General features: G+C 38.2%; 1 protein-coding gene across 1 annotated transcript in view; it reads right to left on the bottom strand.

Annotated features, from left to right (window-relative positions):
- The window catches only part of DOCK8 (dedicator of cytokinesis 8), a 209,465-nt gene that overhangs the window by 142,836 nt on the left and 45,184 nt on the right, over positions 1-21,445 (bottom strand). The window contains exons 3-4 of the mRNA XM_054583056.1: positions 4,298-4,473; positions 1,360-1,431 (exon numbers count right to left, since the gene is read on the bottom strand). Of these exons, the coding sequence (XP_054439031.1) occupies positions 1,360-1,431; positions 4,298-4,473 (248 nt within the window). The remainder of the gene's footprint in view (positions 1-1,359; positions 1,432-4,297; positions 4,474-21,445) is intronic.

The raw sequence follows: 21,445 nt of genomic DNA, 5'->3' as shown, positions 1-21,445 counted from the left end.
TTTCTCTAGTAGGGTATGCCCCCCATTCTGCAGACACTCTCCGGCCACCTCCTTAACACATTACACACATACAGGTTGAGAATTTTAATATGTGTAGATGTTTCTCATGAAAGAGTGCTGTCCAGGTCAGTGGTGTAAGGACAAAAAGTTCAGGACAATGTCATAAAACATTTGACTAACCCAGGAGGGAACAGCCTTTTTTACTTAGAAGGCTAGCAATAGTTTATTTCTTGCTCACAAATTTAAATATTACCTTTGAATCTCAGGCCAAGTTTCAATTTATTTACCACCCCCACCCCCAGGAATTCATCAGAATGGAAACAAAACAAAAAGACTCTATTCTTTGTGTTTGAAATGCAGCTTTCTCCTTCAATGGGTGAATAGAAAAACTTGTAAATCCATGTAGTGCAATACTTGCCAGCTTAAAAAAAAATAAGCTATTAAGCCACAAAAACACATGGAAGAACAAGGCAGAACTATGGAGACAATAAAAAGATAAGTGGTTGCTAAGGAAAGATAACTAAGTGGAACACAAAGGATTTTTAGGGCATTAGAACTATTCTGTAAGATTCTATAATGGCAGATACATGCCATTATATTTTTGTCAACACAAAATGAGCCCTAATGTAAACTATAGACTTTGGTTAATATTAATATGTCAATAGCAGCTTATTAATTGTAAGAAATGTGTCAAATCTAAGATCCATTGAAAAAAGGTTAAATCTGTTAGAGACAGCTATGAAAAGTGAAAGAAATTTTATCTGACTTTTAATCCATAGGTAGGATTTGGGAGACAGGTGAGTGAAGGGAGGGCATGCCCAGAGGGGAAACAAGAGCAAAAGGGTAGAGTGGAATAGTGAGGAAGGGAGGCAGGTATGGAGAAAGGAAATGACTGCTGGGCTCAAGAGAAATAAGTGTTAATAGACAGAGTGAGACTAGATTATCACAGTCCTTGAAAGGCAAGCAGGTGGAGTTTACATCTGGTTTACTGGGCAGTAGGAAGACTTAGAAGGTGTTTGCATAGAGGAGTAATACAAGATATAGTTGATGCTCATTATTCATGAATTTTGTGTTTGCAAATTTTCCTACTCACTAAAATGTATTAGAAACTCCAAAATCAATATTCACGGTCATTTGGGGACATGTACAAAAAAAAATTAAAAATATTTTTTAAACCCAAGATGCTAATAATAGGGGAAACTATGAGGAGGTGGGGGCAGGGGATATATAAGAATTCTCAGAACTTTCTACCCAATTTTTCTATAAACCTAAAACTGCTTTCTAAAGAAATCTATTAATTAAATAAAGCAATTAAAAAGCTAACAATATAAAATATATACATAAGAAAAAAGAACTTACTTCTGGTTCACAATCAGCCAGTCACGAGTATAGGCCTGAACACAGTCCCTGACATGAGGGTCCAGTTCAACTCTAATGAGATGGGAAATGAAATAAAGATATGTTATTACTGTGTAAAACCAACAAAGCAATCCCTTATCATAACCAAGGAGAGAGCAACATGATTTCAAATCCACATCAAACAAGAATGCTAGGGGTATTATTACTCATTCATTTCAAGTGAATTCCTGACGCAATAACATTTTTACTTTGGTGGGAAAAATGTTGGCATTTTATGCTTTGTGGGTTTTCGTTATTACAGAGAATTGTGTTCAATCATACTTATCCCTAAAGGCATTCTGACATAAGACAGGTAGAATGAGATGTAATCACATACAAAACAAGAAAAATAAGTATAAATACCAATTTTTCAGGGGGTAATTTGGGCAATTTTTTTTTTTTTTGCTCATGTGTAACGTTGTTAGGACATGCATGCTTTCTTTTTTGAAAGCCATGAAGAACAATGGTCTTATGCTTTAAGGAGCTGACGGGCACTGGCTTTGGTTGATTATTAACTGAGGTGGTTCATGTCATATTCATGCAGGAGAGTATCATGAGAGATACTCTTCAAGTGCTTCAAAGTCTTGAAATCAGAAATAACTACCGTATTTCACTGTGTATAATGTGCTCCCAGGTTTTTGTGTGCATTATACATGGTATTATTATACCCATGTGATAATGTGCATCATTATTTTTCCCTCAAAAATTTGGGCAGAACATGCACATTATACATGGCAAAATACAGTAATTTCCCACAGTAGCAAAGTTTACTTGCTGTTTTTCCCAATGCTTTGGTATTAGAGATAAATGGGTCTAAATACTGCATGTTTTAACTTTCTTATTTATAAAAAGGGGACAAAAACAATACTTACAGCGTGGGCTTGCTGTTAGCATAGAAGAAATATTGTAAAAGTTAGCCAGCTGGTTCCTGGGCCCTGAAAACCTAAATCCACGCCCCATCCCTTATTAGCTGTGTGACCTTGGGCCAGTCACTCAACCTTTCTGTGCCTCAGTTTCTTCACCTTAAATTGGTGATATTAATAGAGGAGCATGTCCTTTAGAGAGATGTGATGAAGTTTAAATTGGTTAGCTTGTGAGGTGAATGTGATAACCACTACACCACAGAAACTGCCTATTCACAAGCTAAATAAGTTAGTTTGTGAAGTGCTTAGAAGAGTGACCTACATACGATAGATCATACTTAATGACCATTTATTATGCATCTGGCACTGATGTAATCATTTTAAATGCAGTAATTCAGTTAATTCTCAATCCGCTCCATAGGGCAGGTGCTATCATTATTCTCATTTTGCAGAGGAATGAGAACCCAGGCAGCTCACCTTTGGAGTGCAGGCTTGTAACTACCACACTATCACTGCTCCACATAAAGTTCTGGGCTAGGCACAGGGGGTTCAACAGGATCAGCTCTTGCTTACTCTGATGATGACCACGGTACCCTCCTGGGCTTTAATCACACAGAACACTTTGGGGGCAAGGATTGAAATAGTATAGGTTGTTGTTTTCAAAATCATCTGGCAGACAGTGTTAGTTATAAATTCTAGTAACAAAGCAGGATTATACTAAAAAAATAATGCTATGAAAAAAAAATTAACTTCTCTATCAAACCAGAAAAGAAATATCCTCTGACATGTAAATATATTGCAAGCATTTAAAACAGGTTCTTCCAAGATTCTAATTGACTGGAAGACAATTAACCATAAATTTTACACAAAGGAATTATATTAAATGATTCTCCCAAAGGTAAAGATAAGAGACATTACCTATATTAAAGCCATACCCGAATAAATGGACTGAAAACAGGGAAAAATGCTTCCCAAGGATTACAAAGTATTTTGTTGAAGTATTTTCAAAACGTTAAGAGCTGATCATGTGGTCAGCTCTCCTGTGTGAATGAGAACTGCCTCAACAACAGAGCAAAGGGTCAAAAATACCATCTTACTGTCATCCAACCTCCTTAACCTGTGATTAAATGAAATATAAACTAAAACTAGAATAGCCCAGAGTAATGAGGATAGGGGCCTTGTTTCATGATCTCCTTTCTGGGACTTTTTTGAGGGGAAGATGAGAAGGTTGAAAATGTCCAGGAGGATGTGAATCTTAACTTTGTTTGAAAATTAATGTAAATAAAAGTTCATCCTAAATCTTTATGCATTACTTTTTATACTGCAGAAGCAACAAGAGTTTCATTTAGATATAACTCTATTGTTTCAAACCAGGAGGCTAATGCCTGTACCTATAAACACATAGACTAATCCATTGTGGAAATTGAAGCCCTAAACAACTATTCATATACTCACTCTAAAGCGCTTTCTCCATTGTTTTTCCACTTGACAAAAATTTCTTGAGAGGAAGGGACTTTGCCTTATTCATCTTTTTATTCCAGTGCTCAGCACCTAGTAGATGCTCAATAAACAGGGATTCAACTTATGTGTGTAACTTAGTCCAATCATAAACCAATTAAAATGCTTCTGAAAGAAGGCATTTAAAAAAATGATTTTTATGAAAAATCTTGACATATTTACAAATGGAGGAACTAAGGCTTCATGAGGTCACATAACTCACCCAAGGTCACTCAGCTGACACCCAGGCAGCCTGACTCCAAATCCTGCACTCTTCACTTTTTAGTGAGGATTCTGTTTTGTCCTATTGCACCCCATTAACTGGTTTACTTCCCACATGGCTTTTCAAAGTCTCTGGTCAAACCAATTCAAACACTGTCTACCTGTAGCTCATTGCATCCTAGTAGTCATCCTGCACGTCTGAATAGAGCTAAGTAATTTTGGGGTTTTGTTTTAAAGTCCAGAATTAGGGCATGTCCCCTTACCAAGAACAGGCATGACAGTCACAATACCATTACAGTTTAAGAAAAATAATTTACCCTTCCTCTGGCAGAGATGGCTGCGAAGTCCGACATTCTTTTGGCGTGAATACCACCTCCAAGTTGTCTTCCGTGAAGTCTCCCAGCTCCTGGGCAAGCTCCACATCCAGACTGTTGAGGTGTGTCATCAGAAGTCCTTCAAAGTCCACCGGCTCCACTGGTTCATAAAACTGAGGCTGCAGGGATAGGGAAAAGAAAGAGGAGGTTACCTGAAAGGAGGTTTTCAGGTAAAAGGACTAAGGCGTCACTGGGTGTTTGCCTCGCCCTCCCTTTCCACTCGGTAAGTGCCTCACTCGTAGTGCACAGCTCAGTGCAGCCGTCTTGAGAGGAGCTGTCAAACACAGAGCAGTAATAGGCAAAAGAAACGCAGCAGGAAAGTCGAGTCAGAACACGATGAGCACTTCAAATCATACCCCAAGGCAGAATTTTTCTCTGCTTAATTGTATCTTGATGAGAAATCCTGAGGAGATCCAAAATGAGATCATAAGGCTTTGCTAAATTTTTATAATTTTTCCTGCAAAAGCTCTCTGAGGCCATGTTTACCCAAATACAGTGAAGTAGTGAGTAGAATCAATTTTTGAGAAATTCAGGCAAACTCAACATTTCTTTGACTATTTAGGCATGATGTTTCCCTTGGCCTGAGTTACCTTATATGTTGACTCTTGAAAGCAGTTCTTTCAAAACCACAGCCCACAGTGAACCAGACTTAGTGACTGAGGCACTCCAAGACAGTGATCCCCAGACTCTGCTGACTGGGCTGACTGGGGCTGGTCAGAGAGGTACTTTCTCTGACTGCATTTGAATGAGCAAACTAAGGGCAATTGGCTGAAGTTTCATATGGCTAAAATAAATACTCACTTTAAAAGGATGGAGTTTTGTTTGTTTGTTTGTTTGTATGTTTGTTTGCTCTTCAATTATGTCTTTCCACAATGGAGAGGATAAAAGAAGTGATAGAAGTGAATGGTAATTCAAAAAATAATTTTCTCTAGTTGATAAATTAAAAAGTTGGCAATTTCAACAAATTTTTTTTTCTTGTCTGTGAAGTACAAAGACTTAGGAACCACTGCCTTAAAGGAGTAAAGGAATCACTCAGATTAGTTAATTTGTGTAATAATAATAACACCAGCAGCTCTGTGGTGTTCATTTATGGCAGGCTATTTGGAGTCATCAGCCCAAGGAGGTACTGTTCTCTCCTCTGCTCCCCCGCATCGTAGACCAACAAAACAAACACCTCAGGTTCTTGACTTGTGCTGCCTTGATATGAAACAGGGACAGACCCAAAGGAAGTGCTAATAAAACTGGTTTTCATTGCCCTGAAACTGCGCACCAGACTAGATGTATAAGCTCCAAGCTGGAGAAGATGAACAAAGTACTATTGAAGAGGCAAAAGGAAACAAGATGAGAGAATGTAAATGTGTCTTGTCTTGTCTCTCCCTACCCCTCCTGTCCCTGGGGGTGGGGGAGACATGAGTGACATGTTGGGGAATGAGGAAAAAGCTGAGATTGAGCAAAGAGTAGCCCTCCTTTTTGTCTGATATTCTTGAAGCTGGAGGACAGTGCCAGCAGGGGCAAGAGGGGCAGAAAAGAAGGCAACAGATACAGTTCAGTAGGACAGAGCAAAGACACTCTCCCTAGTGTTCCCTGGCTCCCATGTGGTGTGACAGAAGCCAAGGAAGTTTCCCTTGCTTCTAACTAGAAGGGGCTTTGGAGGTCAGCTAAGGAGAGGACCATAACCTCTCCTCATAGGTTGCCTCTGAAAATGAAGTGACAGGGACCAGAGGGAACAACTGGCACCATCTCTGCACGCAGCAACAAAAAATCTACTGCAGGCCCACCTCAATAGGGAAAGTGAACTTTCTCACTCTTCACCACAACCAAGTACAGAGAGTTCGGAATCAGGAACTGAAATGAAGCTTTTGAAAGGAAGGAAACTGGTTTTTCTGCACATGCAACCTTATTATTGTAAAGTTTATACCCATTGAACTAATAATTATTGAGTACTTATTATGTGTTAAAAAATTGAACTAGGTCATTATATACATTATCCCATTTAATTCTCACTAGAACTTTATAAAGTACAAACTTTTATTAATCCCGTTTTACAGATGAAGACACTGAAGGCTAGAGAGTTAATAATTTGCTCGTGTTTATAGAGCTCGGAAGTAGTCCATCTGGAATTCAAACCTGGGCAGGCTCATGATCTCAACTACTATAATTGTCTTCTCCTGTGGGCTTTTCAAGAAATCTGTATTTCCAGAAATAATTAAAACACAAGGCAATAGTAAATGTGTTTGGAAGTCAGTCAAAAATATACATTCACTACTACCCACAAGTCCACTCTGAGCTTCTCATGAGACTGGCTGTTCTAAATAATAGCAATAAATAAGTAAATTGATACTAAAAGTAAATTTAATATGAAGGATATCAATTACTCAAGCAGAGGCACCAGAAATATATACTTAAAAATTATACTGAAGCACAATTTGAAGCAGTGTGACTCTTGCACTAATAACTAGTAAGCAGAAGCTCCTACAGAGAAATGGCATTTGTGTGAAATCATCAAAGAGAAAAAAAATTCAGTTTCCACCAAAGTATTGTACTTGTCATGGCCCTGAAATTCAAAGCCACATATGATGAAAAACCTGGCTGATAGCAGCTCCCGTTGTCTGTAAGAACCGAGGGGAAAGCGTGGCTGACTCCCTCATTCAGCAATTATTTGCTGAGCTTCTACTGAGCACAAGCCACTGAGTTGGGCAGTAGGGACACCCAAGAGTACAGGAAACTACTCTCATGCATCTTTCCATGGATCTTTAGTCAACAATCATGGGATGGTGAAATGTGTTACATTCTCACACATCAATCACTATCTTAGAAGGGGAAAGCTATGATCAAAAACACAGTATCATCACTGAATACTAATTGTGTGGCAATGAGCCAAGTGCAATATACATAATTGATCATAAAGTCATAAACTCTTGAGGTCTGAATGTTTCAGGACTGAATAGACTATAAACACAAACTGTACTGACAGAATTATTGAGTATGGTTCTAGTGCTACCAGAAGCTGGCATTTAATAGTCTCCTCTACCCTTCTCTAGTGAAACTAACAAAGGAGGAAGCTGTTCATTCTAAATGTGATGTAAACTAGCCCTGCCCTTGGCAAGTGAGTGGAAAGCCCAACTACTGTTAACAAGGTCTACGTGCAAGTCGTTTCTCTGGCAAATTGAAATAACTGGGAACCAAATGAGATTTCTGCTCTCTAAATGATTTGAAGTCTTAATCTCAAGAGTAGGATTTATCATGAGGCAATCAACACATACATACAAATACACACAGTATGCCTATGTAGTGATAAGCAAAGGGAGAAAATAAATATTGGAGAGTGCTACAGTGGTATTACATTTCAGTGGGGACTGAAGTTTGGTAACGGGGTAGGACGGTGTTCTAAGGTCACTCCCTGAGGCAGGATTTCCATTCTTGGGGGCCTACAAGCCAGATATGAAAATTGACTAACTTGTTTTTTCCCCGCTATTGAGCTATCGCCTAGTCAGTGGAGATCCAAGACTAGTTTAAATAGTATAATCCAAAGTAATTTCAAAGTTACCTTCTACCATGAATTATCACATCATGTCTATCATTTGTTAAAATAAGAAAAAACCCAAATAATCACAATAAAATCATCTAAAAATGAAAACATTAAGTACACAAATTATCCTAAATCAGGCTTTATCTACTGTGGTAGCTTTGTGACGTGTCAATTTGGCCAGGCTGAACTACATTCCCAAGAATCCCCTTCCTAGTATGTTTCCAGATGGGGTGAGCTACAAGAATTTTCTCTTGCTAGCGATAGAGGACAGGAGGGAGGCTGCAGCTGTTTTGTAGCACACACATACCTTCTACTGATACAACCAAACATTAATATAGGTACTCCTATGAAGAGATATTACCAAAATAATTAAAGTCCCTAATCAGTTGGCTTTAAGTTAATCAAAAGGGAGATTATCCCGGGTGGTCTATATCAATTGGATACCTTTTCAAAGCAGGTAAAGGCCTTCTGGAGGTTCAGCTCAGGCTCTGGAGTTCCACCTTGCTTTTGATCTTGCCTTCCTGACTGTCCTGGGGACCTGGCCAGTTGCCACTGTGAGTAGGCCAGTTCCTTGTATTCAATTTTTTAACACACACATATGCCTCTCCTATTGGCTCCACTGCTCTGGTTGAACCTGGGCTAATACACCTACTTTCATTAATTCAACAAATACTCATGGGGGTCCTATGGCAGTCCTGCACGAGGCTGAGGGGACACAGTCACTGCCCTGAAGCAATTTTCAACACTTTTCCAGTGCAGGCTTGTGCAGTCTTTCTTTCTAGCTACTTTTTTTTCAGAGGCCTGGTTAACAGAATACTAGAAATGCACAAAAAGATTTTAAACACCCTAAAAGTTTAAATTATTTACAGCTATTTAAGGGAGTTTGAGCTATTCTTTGTCCCCTAACGCACACTGAAGGCTGGTTCTCCAGACATGGGGTAGGATTCAGTTTTATCTGAAACTGAAAATTCCTACATTCACACTCATGGAAGAGCCATAGAAACACCACCTGGTTTCTGGCAGAACCAGACTCTGGGCTCTGGACCTCACCTGCTTTCCTACTAGGGGCTCTGCACTGCCAAGTTCAGGGAAATAATCCAGGACAGACTCAAACACGTGGCTTGCGGTCAGGGGAGCTCACCCACCAACTTCCCTGAAGTCTGACTGGCACCTCCCAGCAGAGATCCAGGGTTCCCACCCTGTTGATTCTGCCAGAAGCCCTTTAAAAAACAGTCAGATCAGTGACTAAACTAAGACTGATAACAGGCTGGCTGGCAGAGGCAGGGGGAAGCAGACCCTGCAGTGACTTGGGATGTTTACTGGTTCTCCCCGTGTTGGTAAAAGCCAGCCTTGAAGAGCAGCATGGCCCATCCCAGGCACAGACAAGCCTGGGGAAGGTAGTCACAAATTGTGGATCATTTGTAGGTTTGACCAGACTGCCGAGGGCTAGACAGGGACAGCATCTGACTTTAGCTTACACCAGCCTCAGACAACTGCAGAGACATATCCAAAGGCAGAACCAGCAAGCAAGCACTAAACTCTGCTGAGATGAATTCCACCTTGTTCTTTTTCATTATTTTCATTATTTTTCTTTTTCATAGCCTTATTATTTTTTCTTTTTCTTCTATTAATCTTTTTTCTCTATTTTTCTTTCATATTTCTTATTTTACTCTTTGTTTTTCTTACTTCACTTTTCCTACTTCTTCCCTTTTCTTATTTTTTTTATCCTTTCTCATTCTTTGTTCTTTTTTGCTATTTTCCTCTTTATAGTCCTTACTCTTATTGTTCTCTTCCTTCTCTCCTCTCATAATCATTTTTCTTTCCTTTGGTCATCTTATAATCTTTTTCTTCTTTTACCATTCTATTTCTCTTTGCACTTTTATTATGCTTTGCCCTTTTGTCATTGATTTTACTGTTGCTGTCGTTGTTGTTTTTGCTTGCTTTGGTTCTGTTTTTTCGTGTGTGTGTGTTGTTTCATTTTGTTCTATCAGCACCTGTGCAACAGTGTACAAGATGTGATGGGGGTTGAGCCTCTCAGTCAGCTAGCCAGAGGGGAAATCCCGCCAATGAACAGACCAACAATAATCAAGAACCAGATACAACAGGAATGCCCACACAACCTGCATAAGAGACCTTCCTGGAACATCCAGCTCAGGAGATCATGGAGACTGCACTGCTGAGTCCCACAGGACTCCTACCACACAAAGCCACCTGACAAAGACAGGGAGCCAAAGCAAATCTATCTAATACATAGAAACAAACACAAAGAGACAGCTAAAATGGGAAGACAAAGAAACAATCCCCAAATGAAAGCAAAGAAGGAATCCCCTGGAAAAGAACTAAATAAAACTGAGGTGAGCAATTTATCAGACATACAGTTCAAAATAATGGTTATAAGGATGCTCAAGGAACTTAGTGAGAACTACAAGGAACTCAGTGGGAATGCCATCAGCATGAAAAAAGACATAGAAACTATAAATAAGAATCAGTTGGAAATGAAGAATACAATATATGAAAGGAAGAATATACTAGAAGGAAGTAAAGGTAGGCTAGATGAAGCAGAGGATCGAATCAACCATTTGGAAGACAAGGTAGAACAAAATACCCAATCAGAGCAACAAAATTAAAAAAGACAAAAATAATAAGGATAGTTTAAAGGAACTTTGGGAGAACACAAAACATAAGAAAATTTACATCATAGGGATACCAGAAGGAGAATAAAGTGAGCAAGGGATAGAAAACTTGTTTGAAGAAATGACAAAATACTTCCCTAACCTGGCCAAGGAAAAAATCACATAAGCTCAGGAAGCACAGAGAGTCCCAATAAAGATGAACCCAAAGAGACTCACACCAAGACACATCATAATTAAAATGGCAAAGTTTAAAGACAAAGAGAGAATCTTAAAGGCAGCAAGAGAGAATTAGTTACCTACAAGGGAGTTTCAATAAGGCTATCAGCTGATTTCTCAACAGAAACACTTCAGCCAGAAGGGATTGACATGAAGTATTCCAAGTGGTGAAAAGCAAGGAGCTGCAACCGAAAAAGACTACTTTATCCAGCAAAGCTATCATTTAAAATTGAAGATGAAATAAAGAGCTTTCCAGAAAAAAAAAAGGATTAAGGAGTTTATTAACACAAAACAAGAATTGCAAGAGATGCTAAAGGGACTGTTTAAGAATTTAAAGAAACAGAGAGAAAAAGGAACATAGGTATAAAGCAAAAAATGGCAATGAATAAGTACCTATCAATAATAACCTTAAATGTAGATGGATTAAATGTGCCAATCAAAAGACACAGGATAGGTGAAGGGATAAGAAAACATGACCCATATATATGCTGTCTACAAGAGACCCGCCCCAGAACAAAAGATTTACACAAGCTGAAAGTGAAGGGATAGAAAAAATATTCCATGGAAATGGTGATGAGAAAATAAAGCAGGGATAGAACTACTTACATCTGACAAAATAGACTTCAAAACAATAGCCGTAACAAGAGATAAAGAAAGTCACTACATAATACCAAAGGAATCAAGCCAACAAGAGGATGGATTTAACCCTTGTAAACATATATGCACCCAATATAGGAGCATATATGTTAATATATAAAGAAAATATTGGTGGACTGTAAGAAAGAGATCTATAGCAATACAGTACTGCAGGGGATTGCAACATCCCACTGTCAACAATGGATAGATCTTTAAGACAAAAAATCAACGAGAAAACAGTGACCTTAAATAACACATTAGATCTAATTCATTTAATTGATATTTACAGCACACTTCATCCCAAAGAAGCAGAATATGCATTCTTCTTAAGTGCATGCAGCTCATTCTCAAGAATAGACCAAATGGTAAGACATAAAATAAGGCTCAACAAATTCAAGAACATTGAAATCATATCAAGCATTTTTCTCATATCACAATGGTATGAAACTAGAAATCAGCCTCACTCAACAAAACAATTTGAAAACATTCAAATACATACTGGCTAAATAGCACGCTATTAAATAATGAATGAGTCATCAATGCCATCAAGGAAGAAATCAAAAAATACCTGGAAAAAAATGAAAATGAACAATCCAAAACCTATGGGACTCAGCAAAAGCAGTCCTGAGAGAGAAGTTCATAGTATTACAGGCCTACCTCAAGAAGATAGAAAAATCTCAAATAAACACTCTGACCCTACACCTAAAAGAACTAGAAAAACAACAACAAAGAACCAGAGTGAGTGGAAGGAAATAATCAAGATCAGAGTGGAAATAAATAACACAAAGCGTAAAAAAAAAAAAAATTTCTAAAGGTCAATGAATACCGGAGCTAATTCTTTGAAAAGAAAAATAAAATTGATTAACCTTTAACTAGACTCATCAAGAGAAAAAGAGAAAGGATCCAAATAAATAAAATCAGAAATGAAGGAGGATGCCCTGGCTGGTGTGGCTTAGTGGATTGAGCGCTGGCCTGTGAACCAAAGTATTGCTGGTTCGGTGACCAGTCAGGGCACATGCCTGGGTTGCAGGCCACATCCCCCCATAGAGGGAACATGAGAGGTAACCACACATTGATGTTTCTCTTCCTCTCTTTCTCCTTCCCTTCCCCTTTGTCTAAAAAGAAATAGATAAAATCTTTTAAAAACATTAAAAAAGAAATGAAGAGAAATAACAACTGACACCAAAGAAATACAAAGGATTCTAAGAAAATACTATGGATAACTATATGCCAAGAAAATGGATAACCTGGTAAAATGGATAAATTTTTAGAAACATACAGCTCTTTCAAAACTGAATCAAGAAGAAGCAGAAAACCTGAGTAGACCAATTACAACTAATGAAATTGAAGCAGTAATAAAAAATACTCCTAACAAATAAAAGTCCTAGACCAGATGGCTTCACAGGCAAATTTTACCAATCATTCAAAGAAGAACTAGCACTTATTCTCAAATTTTTCCAAAAAATTCAAGAGGAGGGAAGACTTCCAAGCTCTTTTTACTAGGCCAGCATTATCCTAATTTTAATACCAGATGAAAACACAAGGAAAGAAAACTATAGGTCAATATTGCTGATGGACATAGATGCTAAAGTCCTCAACAAAATATTAGCAAACTGGATCCAGCAATACATTAAAAAGATCATACAGCATGATCAAGTAGGATTTATTCCAAGGATGCAAAGTCGGTACCATATTTGCAAATAAATAAATGTGATATATTACATAAACAAAATGAAAGACAAAAATCACATGATCATATCAATAGATATAGAAAAAGCATTTGATAAAATCCAGCACCCATTTATGACAAAAATACTCAACAAAGTGGGAACAGAGGGAGCATACCTCAACATAATAAAAGTCATATACCAAAAAAAAACCCAACACTACTACAGTCAACATCCTACTCAATGGACAAAAACTAAAATCATTTCCCCTAAGATCAGGACCAAAAAAGGCAAAAACTAAAATCATTTCCCTTAAGACCAGGAACAAAATAAGGAACAAAAACAAGATCATTATTCACAGACAACATAATATTGTACACAGAAAACCCTATAGGATCTACCAAACAACTACTAGACCTAATAAATGAATTTGGCTAAGTAGCAGATACAAAATCAATACTCAGAACCTAATGGCATTTCTATACACCAATAATGAACTATTGGAAAGAGAAGCCAAGAAAACAACCCCATTTCCTATTGCAACAATAAAAACAACAAAAAGTACCTAGGAATAAATTTAATAAAGGTGGTAAAAGACCTGTATTTGGAAAACTATAGAACACTGAAAAAAGAAACTGAGGAAAATAAAAAGTGGAAGAATATACTGTGTTCATGGACTGGAAGAATTAACATCATTAAAATGCTCAGGCTACCCAAAGCAATATAAGATTCAACACAATCCCTTTTAAAATGCCAATGGCATATTTCACATATCTAGAACAAATATTCCAAAAACTTAAGAGAATCAAAAAAAAAGCAAACAATAACCAAATAGCTTCAGCAATCTTAAGAAGAATAAAGTTGGAGGGATCACAATACTTGATATCAAACTATACTATAAGGCTACTGTAATCAAAATAGTCTGGTGCTGGCATAAGAACAGACACAGAGGTCAATGGAACAGAATAGAAAGCCCAGAAATAAGCCCACACCTTTATGGTCAATTAATATTTGACAAAGGAGGCAAGAGCATATAATGGAGTAAAGACAGTCATGTCAATAACTGTGTTGGGATAATGGAATGATACATGCAAAGAAATGAAACTAGAACACCAACTAACACCTTATACCAGAATAAACTCAAAATGGATAAAAGACTTAAATATAAATTGCAATACTATAAAAATCCTAGAGGAAAACATAAGTAGTAAAATTTTAGTTATCTTGCATCACTGTATTTTTGCCAGTATTTCTCCCAGGGAAAGGGAAACAAAGAAAAGAAATAAACAATTGAGCCTACATCCAATTAAAAAGCTCCTGCGCAATTAAAGAAACCATTATGAAAATTAAAAGGGAACCTATTATATGGGAGAATATATTTGCCAATGATACATCATAGGTTTAATTTCCAAAATTCAGAGTTTGGCACAAATAATGCCCCTTTTTTATTACAAAATCTTTTATTACAAAATCTTATGCATGTAATTTTGTAACATAACAATATCACACTCAAGCACACCATATGATATTTTAGGTGAAATATTCAAATTAAAACTATAATTAACACACCTATGTTATTACCCTGCCAACCACACTCGAGCAGGCATTACTTCTGCAGGACCCTGTATATAAAGAACTTATATGACTCAACACGAGAAAGACAAACAATTCAATTAAAAAATGGGCAAAGGATCTGCATAGACACTTCTCCAAGGAGGACATACATATGGTACATTGACATATGAAAAGATGCTCGACATCACTAGCCATCAGAAAGATACAAATTATAACCACAATGAGGATAATCAAGATGGCAAAGGAGTGAGTGGAAGTCACATGGACCTCCTCCCAGGACGAATCTGGAATTACAACTAAATCGTGGAGAAATCAACTGGAACAAACAACTGAACAATAGCGAGAGAGGAACCTTATAACCTCGGACAGACAGAAGAATCAGCTTTAGCACACACTGGTAAGGAGTGTGGTAGAGACTCCAGAAGGTGGGCAGGGTGCCCACGGATGGCAGCACCAGGAGAATATTGAAACAACCAGTGGGATCCCCCTGAGAAGAGTGGAGTCTAAACTATAATTGGGGATTTCCAGCCTACAGCACCAGAGCCCAAAAAGTACACAGATAACAGCTAGCTGCAAAAAGTGGTAGGGTTGCTCTCTGCCAGAGACAGGCAGCTGGAGACACAAAGAGCCATTTAAATGGCCAACGCATAAATTTTTATTTGCAGCCACTTACCCTGGTCTCCAGCAAAGGCAGGGGCAGAGCAAGCTAGAGATGCCTGAGGGGAGACAGGAGAAGAAGGCTTTGAGGGAGAGAACTGAGAGAGTAGCCGGTGGGATCCCCTGGAGGGACTCGGCCCTGGCCCGGCAGTGCTAAAGCCTGACACCTGAGTATAGAGTGGCAGCCACAGATAGTAGATCCCTGGCTAAAGGGGGCACATAGTGGTCTAGAGGCACTTGAGGAGAGACTGGGGACGGAGGCTTTGGGGAGAGAATGGAGAGAGTAGCTGGCAGGATCCTGGTGCTGACTCCTCCCCCATTCAGCAGCAACCATGTGACTCAGGCACACCATTCCTCTGAGCGGCAGCAGCAGGAGAGAATCCAATAACCCCACCCCAAGGGAGGACTCTGCCCCACCCTGTGGTGTCTCTAAGCCAGCCTGCTGAGTACAGAGTGACTAGATTAACAGCTGAAGAAGACAGCCAGAAGGTAGATTGCTGGAAGTCTCAAACAGACTGCCTAAGGTCAGACAGGGACATCATCTGACATCATCAGAGGCAGATCCAGAAAAAAAACAGCAGTCTCCTACCATAGAAATTCACACCACAGTCAGGAAATCAAGACAGATCAACGTAAGAAGCAGAAGCAGAAAAGAAGAGTCTCACAAATAATGGGAACACAAAGAAACACTCCCCAGTCGAAGGGAAAAGAGGAATCCCCAGAAAGAGAACTAAATGAAATAGAGGCAAGTAAACTATCAGATATTGAGTTCAAAACAACAGTTCTAAGGAAGCACAATGAGCTCAGCAAGCTCAGAGAGAATTACCAAAAACTACAGGGAAACTACGAGGAACTTACTGCAGACTATATCAGCATGAAAAAGGATATAGAAACTATCAATAAGAGGCAAGAGGAAATGAAGAATACAATTTCTAAACTGAAGGACATAATAGAAGGAATCAAAAGCAGGCTAGATGAAGGAAAGGAATTAATAAGCAAGCTGTAGAATAAGGTAGAAAAAAGCTCCCAGAAAGAGCAAGAAAATGAAAAAAGAATCAAAAAGAATGAAGAGGTGTTGAGGGAAATGCAGGACAACCTGAAACATAATAATACCCCTATAATAGGGATACCAGAAGGAGAAGAAGAGCAGCAAGGGCTAGAGAACCTGTCTGAAAAATCATGATGGAAAACTTCCCTAACTGGAGAACAGAAAAATTCACACAAGTCCAGGAAGCACAGAGGGTCCCATTCAAGAGGAACCCAATAACGCCTATTCCAAGACACATCATAATTAAAATGGCAAATAGCAAATACAGAGAATCCTAAAGGAAGCAACAGAGAAAGAGGTAGTAACATATAAGGGAGCCCCAATATGACTAGCAGCTGACTTCTCAACAGAAACATTGCAAGCCAGCATGGAATAGCAAGAAGTACTCCAAGTAATGAAAAGCAAAGGCCTGTAACTAGACTGCTCTACCCAGCAAAGCTCTCAATTAAAATGGAAGACAAAATAAGGAGTTTCTCAGACAAAAGAAGGCTAAAAGAATACACCTCCACCAAACCAGCATTGCAAAATATGCTAAAGGGACTGCTTTAAGAAGATGAAGAAAAAATCTGTGAATACTCAGTTCCTTTCACAGTCGCCAATACTTGATATTAATATTTTTAATATTCATTAATCTGATTGTGACAATGATTGTTAATTTAATTACTTTATTATTTGTTGAAACTAAACTTGTTTTTGTATATTTTTTGCCTATTTCTATTATTTTTCAAAAAGCTTTAAGTGACTTTTTGGTATTCTTTATCCATTTTTTGATTAAATGTTTGTAGAATTTTTTCCCTAAGAAAACTATTAACCCTTTGTTATATGTGTTGCAAATACTTTCCTATTCTATTACTTGTCCTTTAACTTTTTTATATGTATATTACTATACAGTCTTAAATGTTTAATATAGTCATGTTATCACTATTTTACTTTATAGCTTCTGGGTTTTAATATTTTACTTCAGGGTAAGAAAAATATTATTTTGTATTTCTCCTAAAACTCCTTAGATTTCACATATTGATTTTTAACTCACCTGAATATTTTTTTGTATAATGTGTGAAATAGGGCTCTATATTTGTTTTATTTCAAGTAATAGTGGTCTACGTACCTTATTTGTTGAATAATCCTTATTTTCCCCATTGATTTGAAATAGCAATTTAATCATATATTACATTGTTAGATACATACATTTGTTTCTAGAATGCTCATTTTATTTCATTGATCTACCAGATTATTTCCATGCTGGTGTCATGTTGTTTTAATTGATGAGATTTTATAATTGATTTAAATTTTTTAATATTTTATCATGGATTTTGACATTTTAAATAAATAAATAAATAAAATATGCATTTAAAAAAAGAAGAAAGAAAGAAGGAACTCCTACCTTTTGCTACAACATGGATAGAACTGGAGAATTTTATGCTAAGTGAAATAAGCCAGTTAGTGAAAGACAAATACCATATGATGTTACCTATAAGTGGAATCTATTCAACAAAATAAGCTCATGAACAAAATAAACCACAAGCATGGAAACATGGAGCAGAGTGAAAGTGACCAGAGGGGATAGGGAAGGAGGACAACAGTGGAAAGAAGAAGGGACTAAACAAAGAACATGTATGAATGACCCATGGACATGGACAACAGAGTGGGAATTGACTGTGGGAGAGGGGAGCAGGGTGGGATGAGTGGGAGAGGGCAAAGGGGGAAAAACTGAGACAACTGTAATAGAATAAACATGATTTTAGAATAAAAAATTTTTAAAAACCCGCAATGAAATATCATCTCACACTTGCCCAAATGGCTATCAGTAAATCAACTAACAAGTGCTGGCGAGGAAGTGGAGAAAAGGGAACCCTAGTGCACTGTTGGTGGGAATGCAGACTGGTGCAGCTACTATGGAAAACAATACGTAGTTTCCTCGAAAAATTAAAAATGACACTTCCTTTTGACCCAGCAGCCCCACTTCTGGGAATATATTCTAAAAATACTGAAGCACCAATTCAAAAGAATATATGCACTTCTGTGTTCATAGCAGCATTATTTACAATAGCTAAGATTTGGAGACAACCTAAGTGCCCGTCAATAGGTAAGTGGATAAAAAAGCTGTGGTACATTTACACAACGGAATACTATGCAGTAGTAAAAAAGAGGGAATTCTCACCTTTTGTGACAGCATGGGTGGAACTGGAGACTATTATGCTAAGTGAAATAAGCCAATCGGTGAAAGACAAACACCACATGATCTCACTTATAAGTAAAGTCTAAAGAACAAAATAAACTAAGAAGCAAAATAGAACCAGAGGCATAGAAACATGGAACAGACTGACAGCGCTAAGAGGGGATGGGGGAGGTGGGGACTGGTTGAATGAAGGTGAATGGATTAGTCAAAGAACATATACGAATGACCGTTGGACATGAACAGGGTGTGGGGATTGACTGTGGGAGTTCGGGGTAGGCCGAATGGAGGGGAGGAAAAGGGGGAAAACCGAAATAACTGCAAAAGCATAAACCATAAAATACTTTTTAAAAAAGAAGGGGCTAAGATAAAAAATTCCTACAGCACCAGAACCCTATCTATTTAAAATTAATCCCGATAGCTCCTAGGACAGTGTAGTATGCAGATGGCACACTGACAGATTAAAATAACAATTCTGGACAATATTTCACAATAAGAAAACTGAAAAACAGAGAGGTTAAGTGACTTGACACAAATCACACTGGTAATTACAAAGGACTTGGGTCCTTTGTTACATAGCCCTGGGGAGGCTTCACGACTCTCTGCACAGGGCTGGAAAGAGGCATGATGTCTTCATGTGCACTGGCTTTGTATCCTCATGAATGTTTACTGCCAGAGAGGGTGGTTCTCAAATGTACTTGGCTGTTCATGAGTCTCATCAAAGTTACCCAAGATCATGCTGCCAAATTCAATGGTCATTGTTCAGTCCTGGTTTATCTATGGTATTAGACACAGTTAATCACTCCCTCCTTCTTGAAACACTTTCTACAGTTGGAGGGCCACCAATTGACCTAGTATTTCCCAGCTTCTGAAAGTCCATGTATCAGAAAGCCTCTCAGAACCAAGCAAACTGAGATGGTTGCTCATTACGTATGAGACATACTTTTTCTAGGTTCTCCTCCAGCTATGTAGTGCCTAAGGGTTCAGTCCTAAAACATCTCTATCTCCATTCACTCCCACATGATCTCATCCACTCCTGTGGTTTTAAATGCCTTTTTTGGTCTTTAGATTACGAATTTGTATCTGCAGCCTCAACCTTTTGCCTTGAAATCCAGGTTGACTTTTCTAATTATACCTCAGCATCACCTCTTGTTGATCTAATAGGTCTATCAAACATAACAAATTCAAAACAAACTCTTAATTTCCCCGCCAATCTGCTCTTCCAATATCTTCCAAGTCTCCACATCTCAGCAAGTGGCAATCCCATTTCATAGGCTGTCCAGGGCAAAAGCTTTGGAGTCAATGTTGATTTCTCTCTTTCTCTTACACCTTGTGTATTATCCATTAGAAAATCCTATGCCCTTTACTTCTGAGATATGTCCAGGATCCAACCACTTCTCACCTTCTCTACTGCCACACCCTATTCCAAAGCTCCAATGTTACTTTCTGAGTTATTGTGACAACTTCACCCAGCCCAGTCTGTTCTCCATGTAGCAGTCAGAGCAATTCTTATCCCTATAAGCAATCTTCACAAAAATTCCAATCATGCCTGGCTGGTGCTCAGTGCTTCCAGAGACTTCATCTTAACCAAAGGGAGAACCAAAGTTCTTCCATGGTCTCTGAGGCCTATGACCCAGCCCTGCTTTTTTAATGATCTCATCTCCTACTGCCTACTCTGCAGGTCACACTCTGCTTCCTTGCTGTTTCTGGAGCATGCCACATGCTTTTGCCTTGGGGACTTGGCTCTTGCTGATCCTTCTGACTGGAATACTCTTCCTTCAGATACCTGTCAAGTTTATTCACAATTCTTCCCAAGTGTCTCCTTTTCAGACAGAGGCCTTCATAGCCCTCCCAAATAGTCCCTCTTCTGTGTCACTCTCTCTTCCGTTTTCCTGTTTCATTCTTCAAATCCTTAAAAACCCCTTGATACACTTTTTTTGTCTATGTCTCCCATTCTAGAATGTAAGTTCCATGAGGTTAGACCCTTTGCTATATTCACTACTGTATCTCCAGCTCCTAGGGCAGCTCCTGCCACAATACACATCTCTTGAATGAATGAATGAATGAATGAATGAATTCTTGACAATCTTTTCAGCTCTCTACTATATTTAACCAAACAGATCTGAAGGTAGGTTCTTCTGGCTTCAGCAATTTCCAAGTACTGCATGGCTTAGAGTCAACAATACTTCCCTGCTTCCACCAATGGCAACCCTCCACTCATGCCATGGAGTGGAAGATGCTGACATGCCATTATCAGCATCCATCTATTTTTACCAGGGCAGATATGATTCCCCTGCTTTATACAATGACAGTAATGAAACCCCTGCTCAGCACACAGAGTACTGCTCTTTCAGTTATCTTCCATTGTGAATTTGCATAAAAACTATATTGAGATCTTCATTTTCCATCATGTCCCCTCCAGGAAAATCAATGAAACCTAAGAACAGCCTAATCCCTTGAAAGATGAAGCACACAAGAACAATGGTACAAGGAAAATAAAAGAGGAACATATTTATCAAGTGATCCTCCATTTAGATCAGCTTTAGCAGTAACAGAAAATGGTTGCGTTATTATACAGAAGCTTAAATACATAACAAAAATGAGTACTTTCAAAGTATGAGGCTTTTTTTGAATATAAATGTTATTGTATATAAACATGTCATGTAACCATGTAACCATGGTGTTTGGTACATATCCAGGATGTGGTTCTTTACATCTCTTTCTTCAGCCAGGACCGTTATGGCCCAGCTGATTCATTCCACTTCACTTTAAAACTTTTCTATTCTCATTTTTTAAAAATAGCATTTTTCCTCTATAAAAACTTAGGTTAAGATTATTAACTCCATGCACAATGTCTCAAATTCTCCTTTACACCTTAGGGCATAGATCCCAACCCTTTTTTCTTGCATATTGCACTCCCCTTTCTACTTTGAATAATCAAAACATAGTTTTAG

Source organism: Pteronotus mesoamericanus, unplaced genomic scaffold (genome assembly GCF_021234165.1).
Source record: "Pteronotus mesoamericanus isolate MK-2021 breed Mesoamerican mustached bat unplaced genomic scaffold, CSHL_Meso_final contig_73, whole genome shotgun sequence".
NCBI classification, from domain to species: Eukaryota; Metazoa; Chordata; class Mammalia; order Chiroptera; family Mormoopidae; genus Pteronotus; species Pteronotus mesoamericanus.
This window is presented reverse-complemented; position numbering and strand designations above follow the sequence as displayed.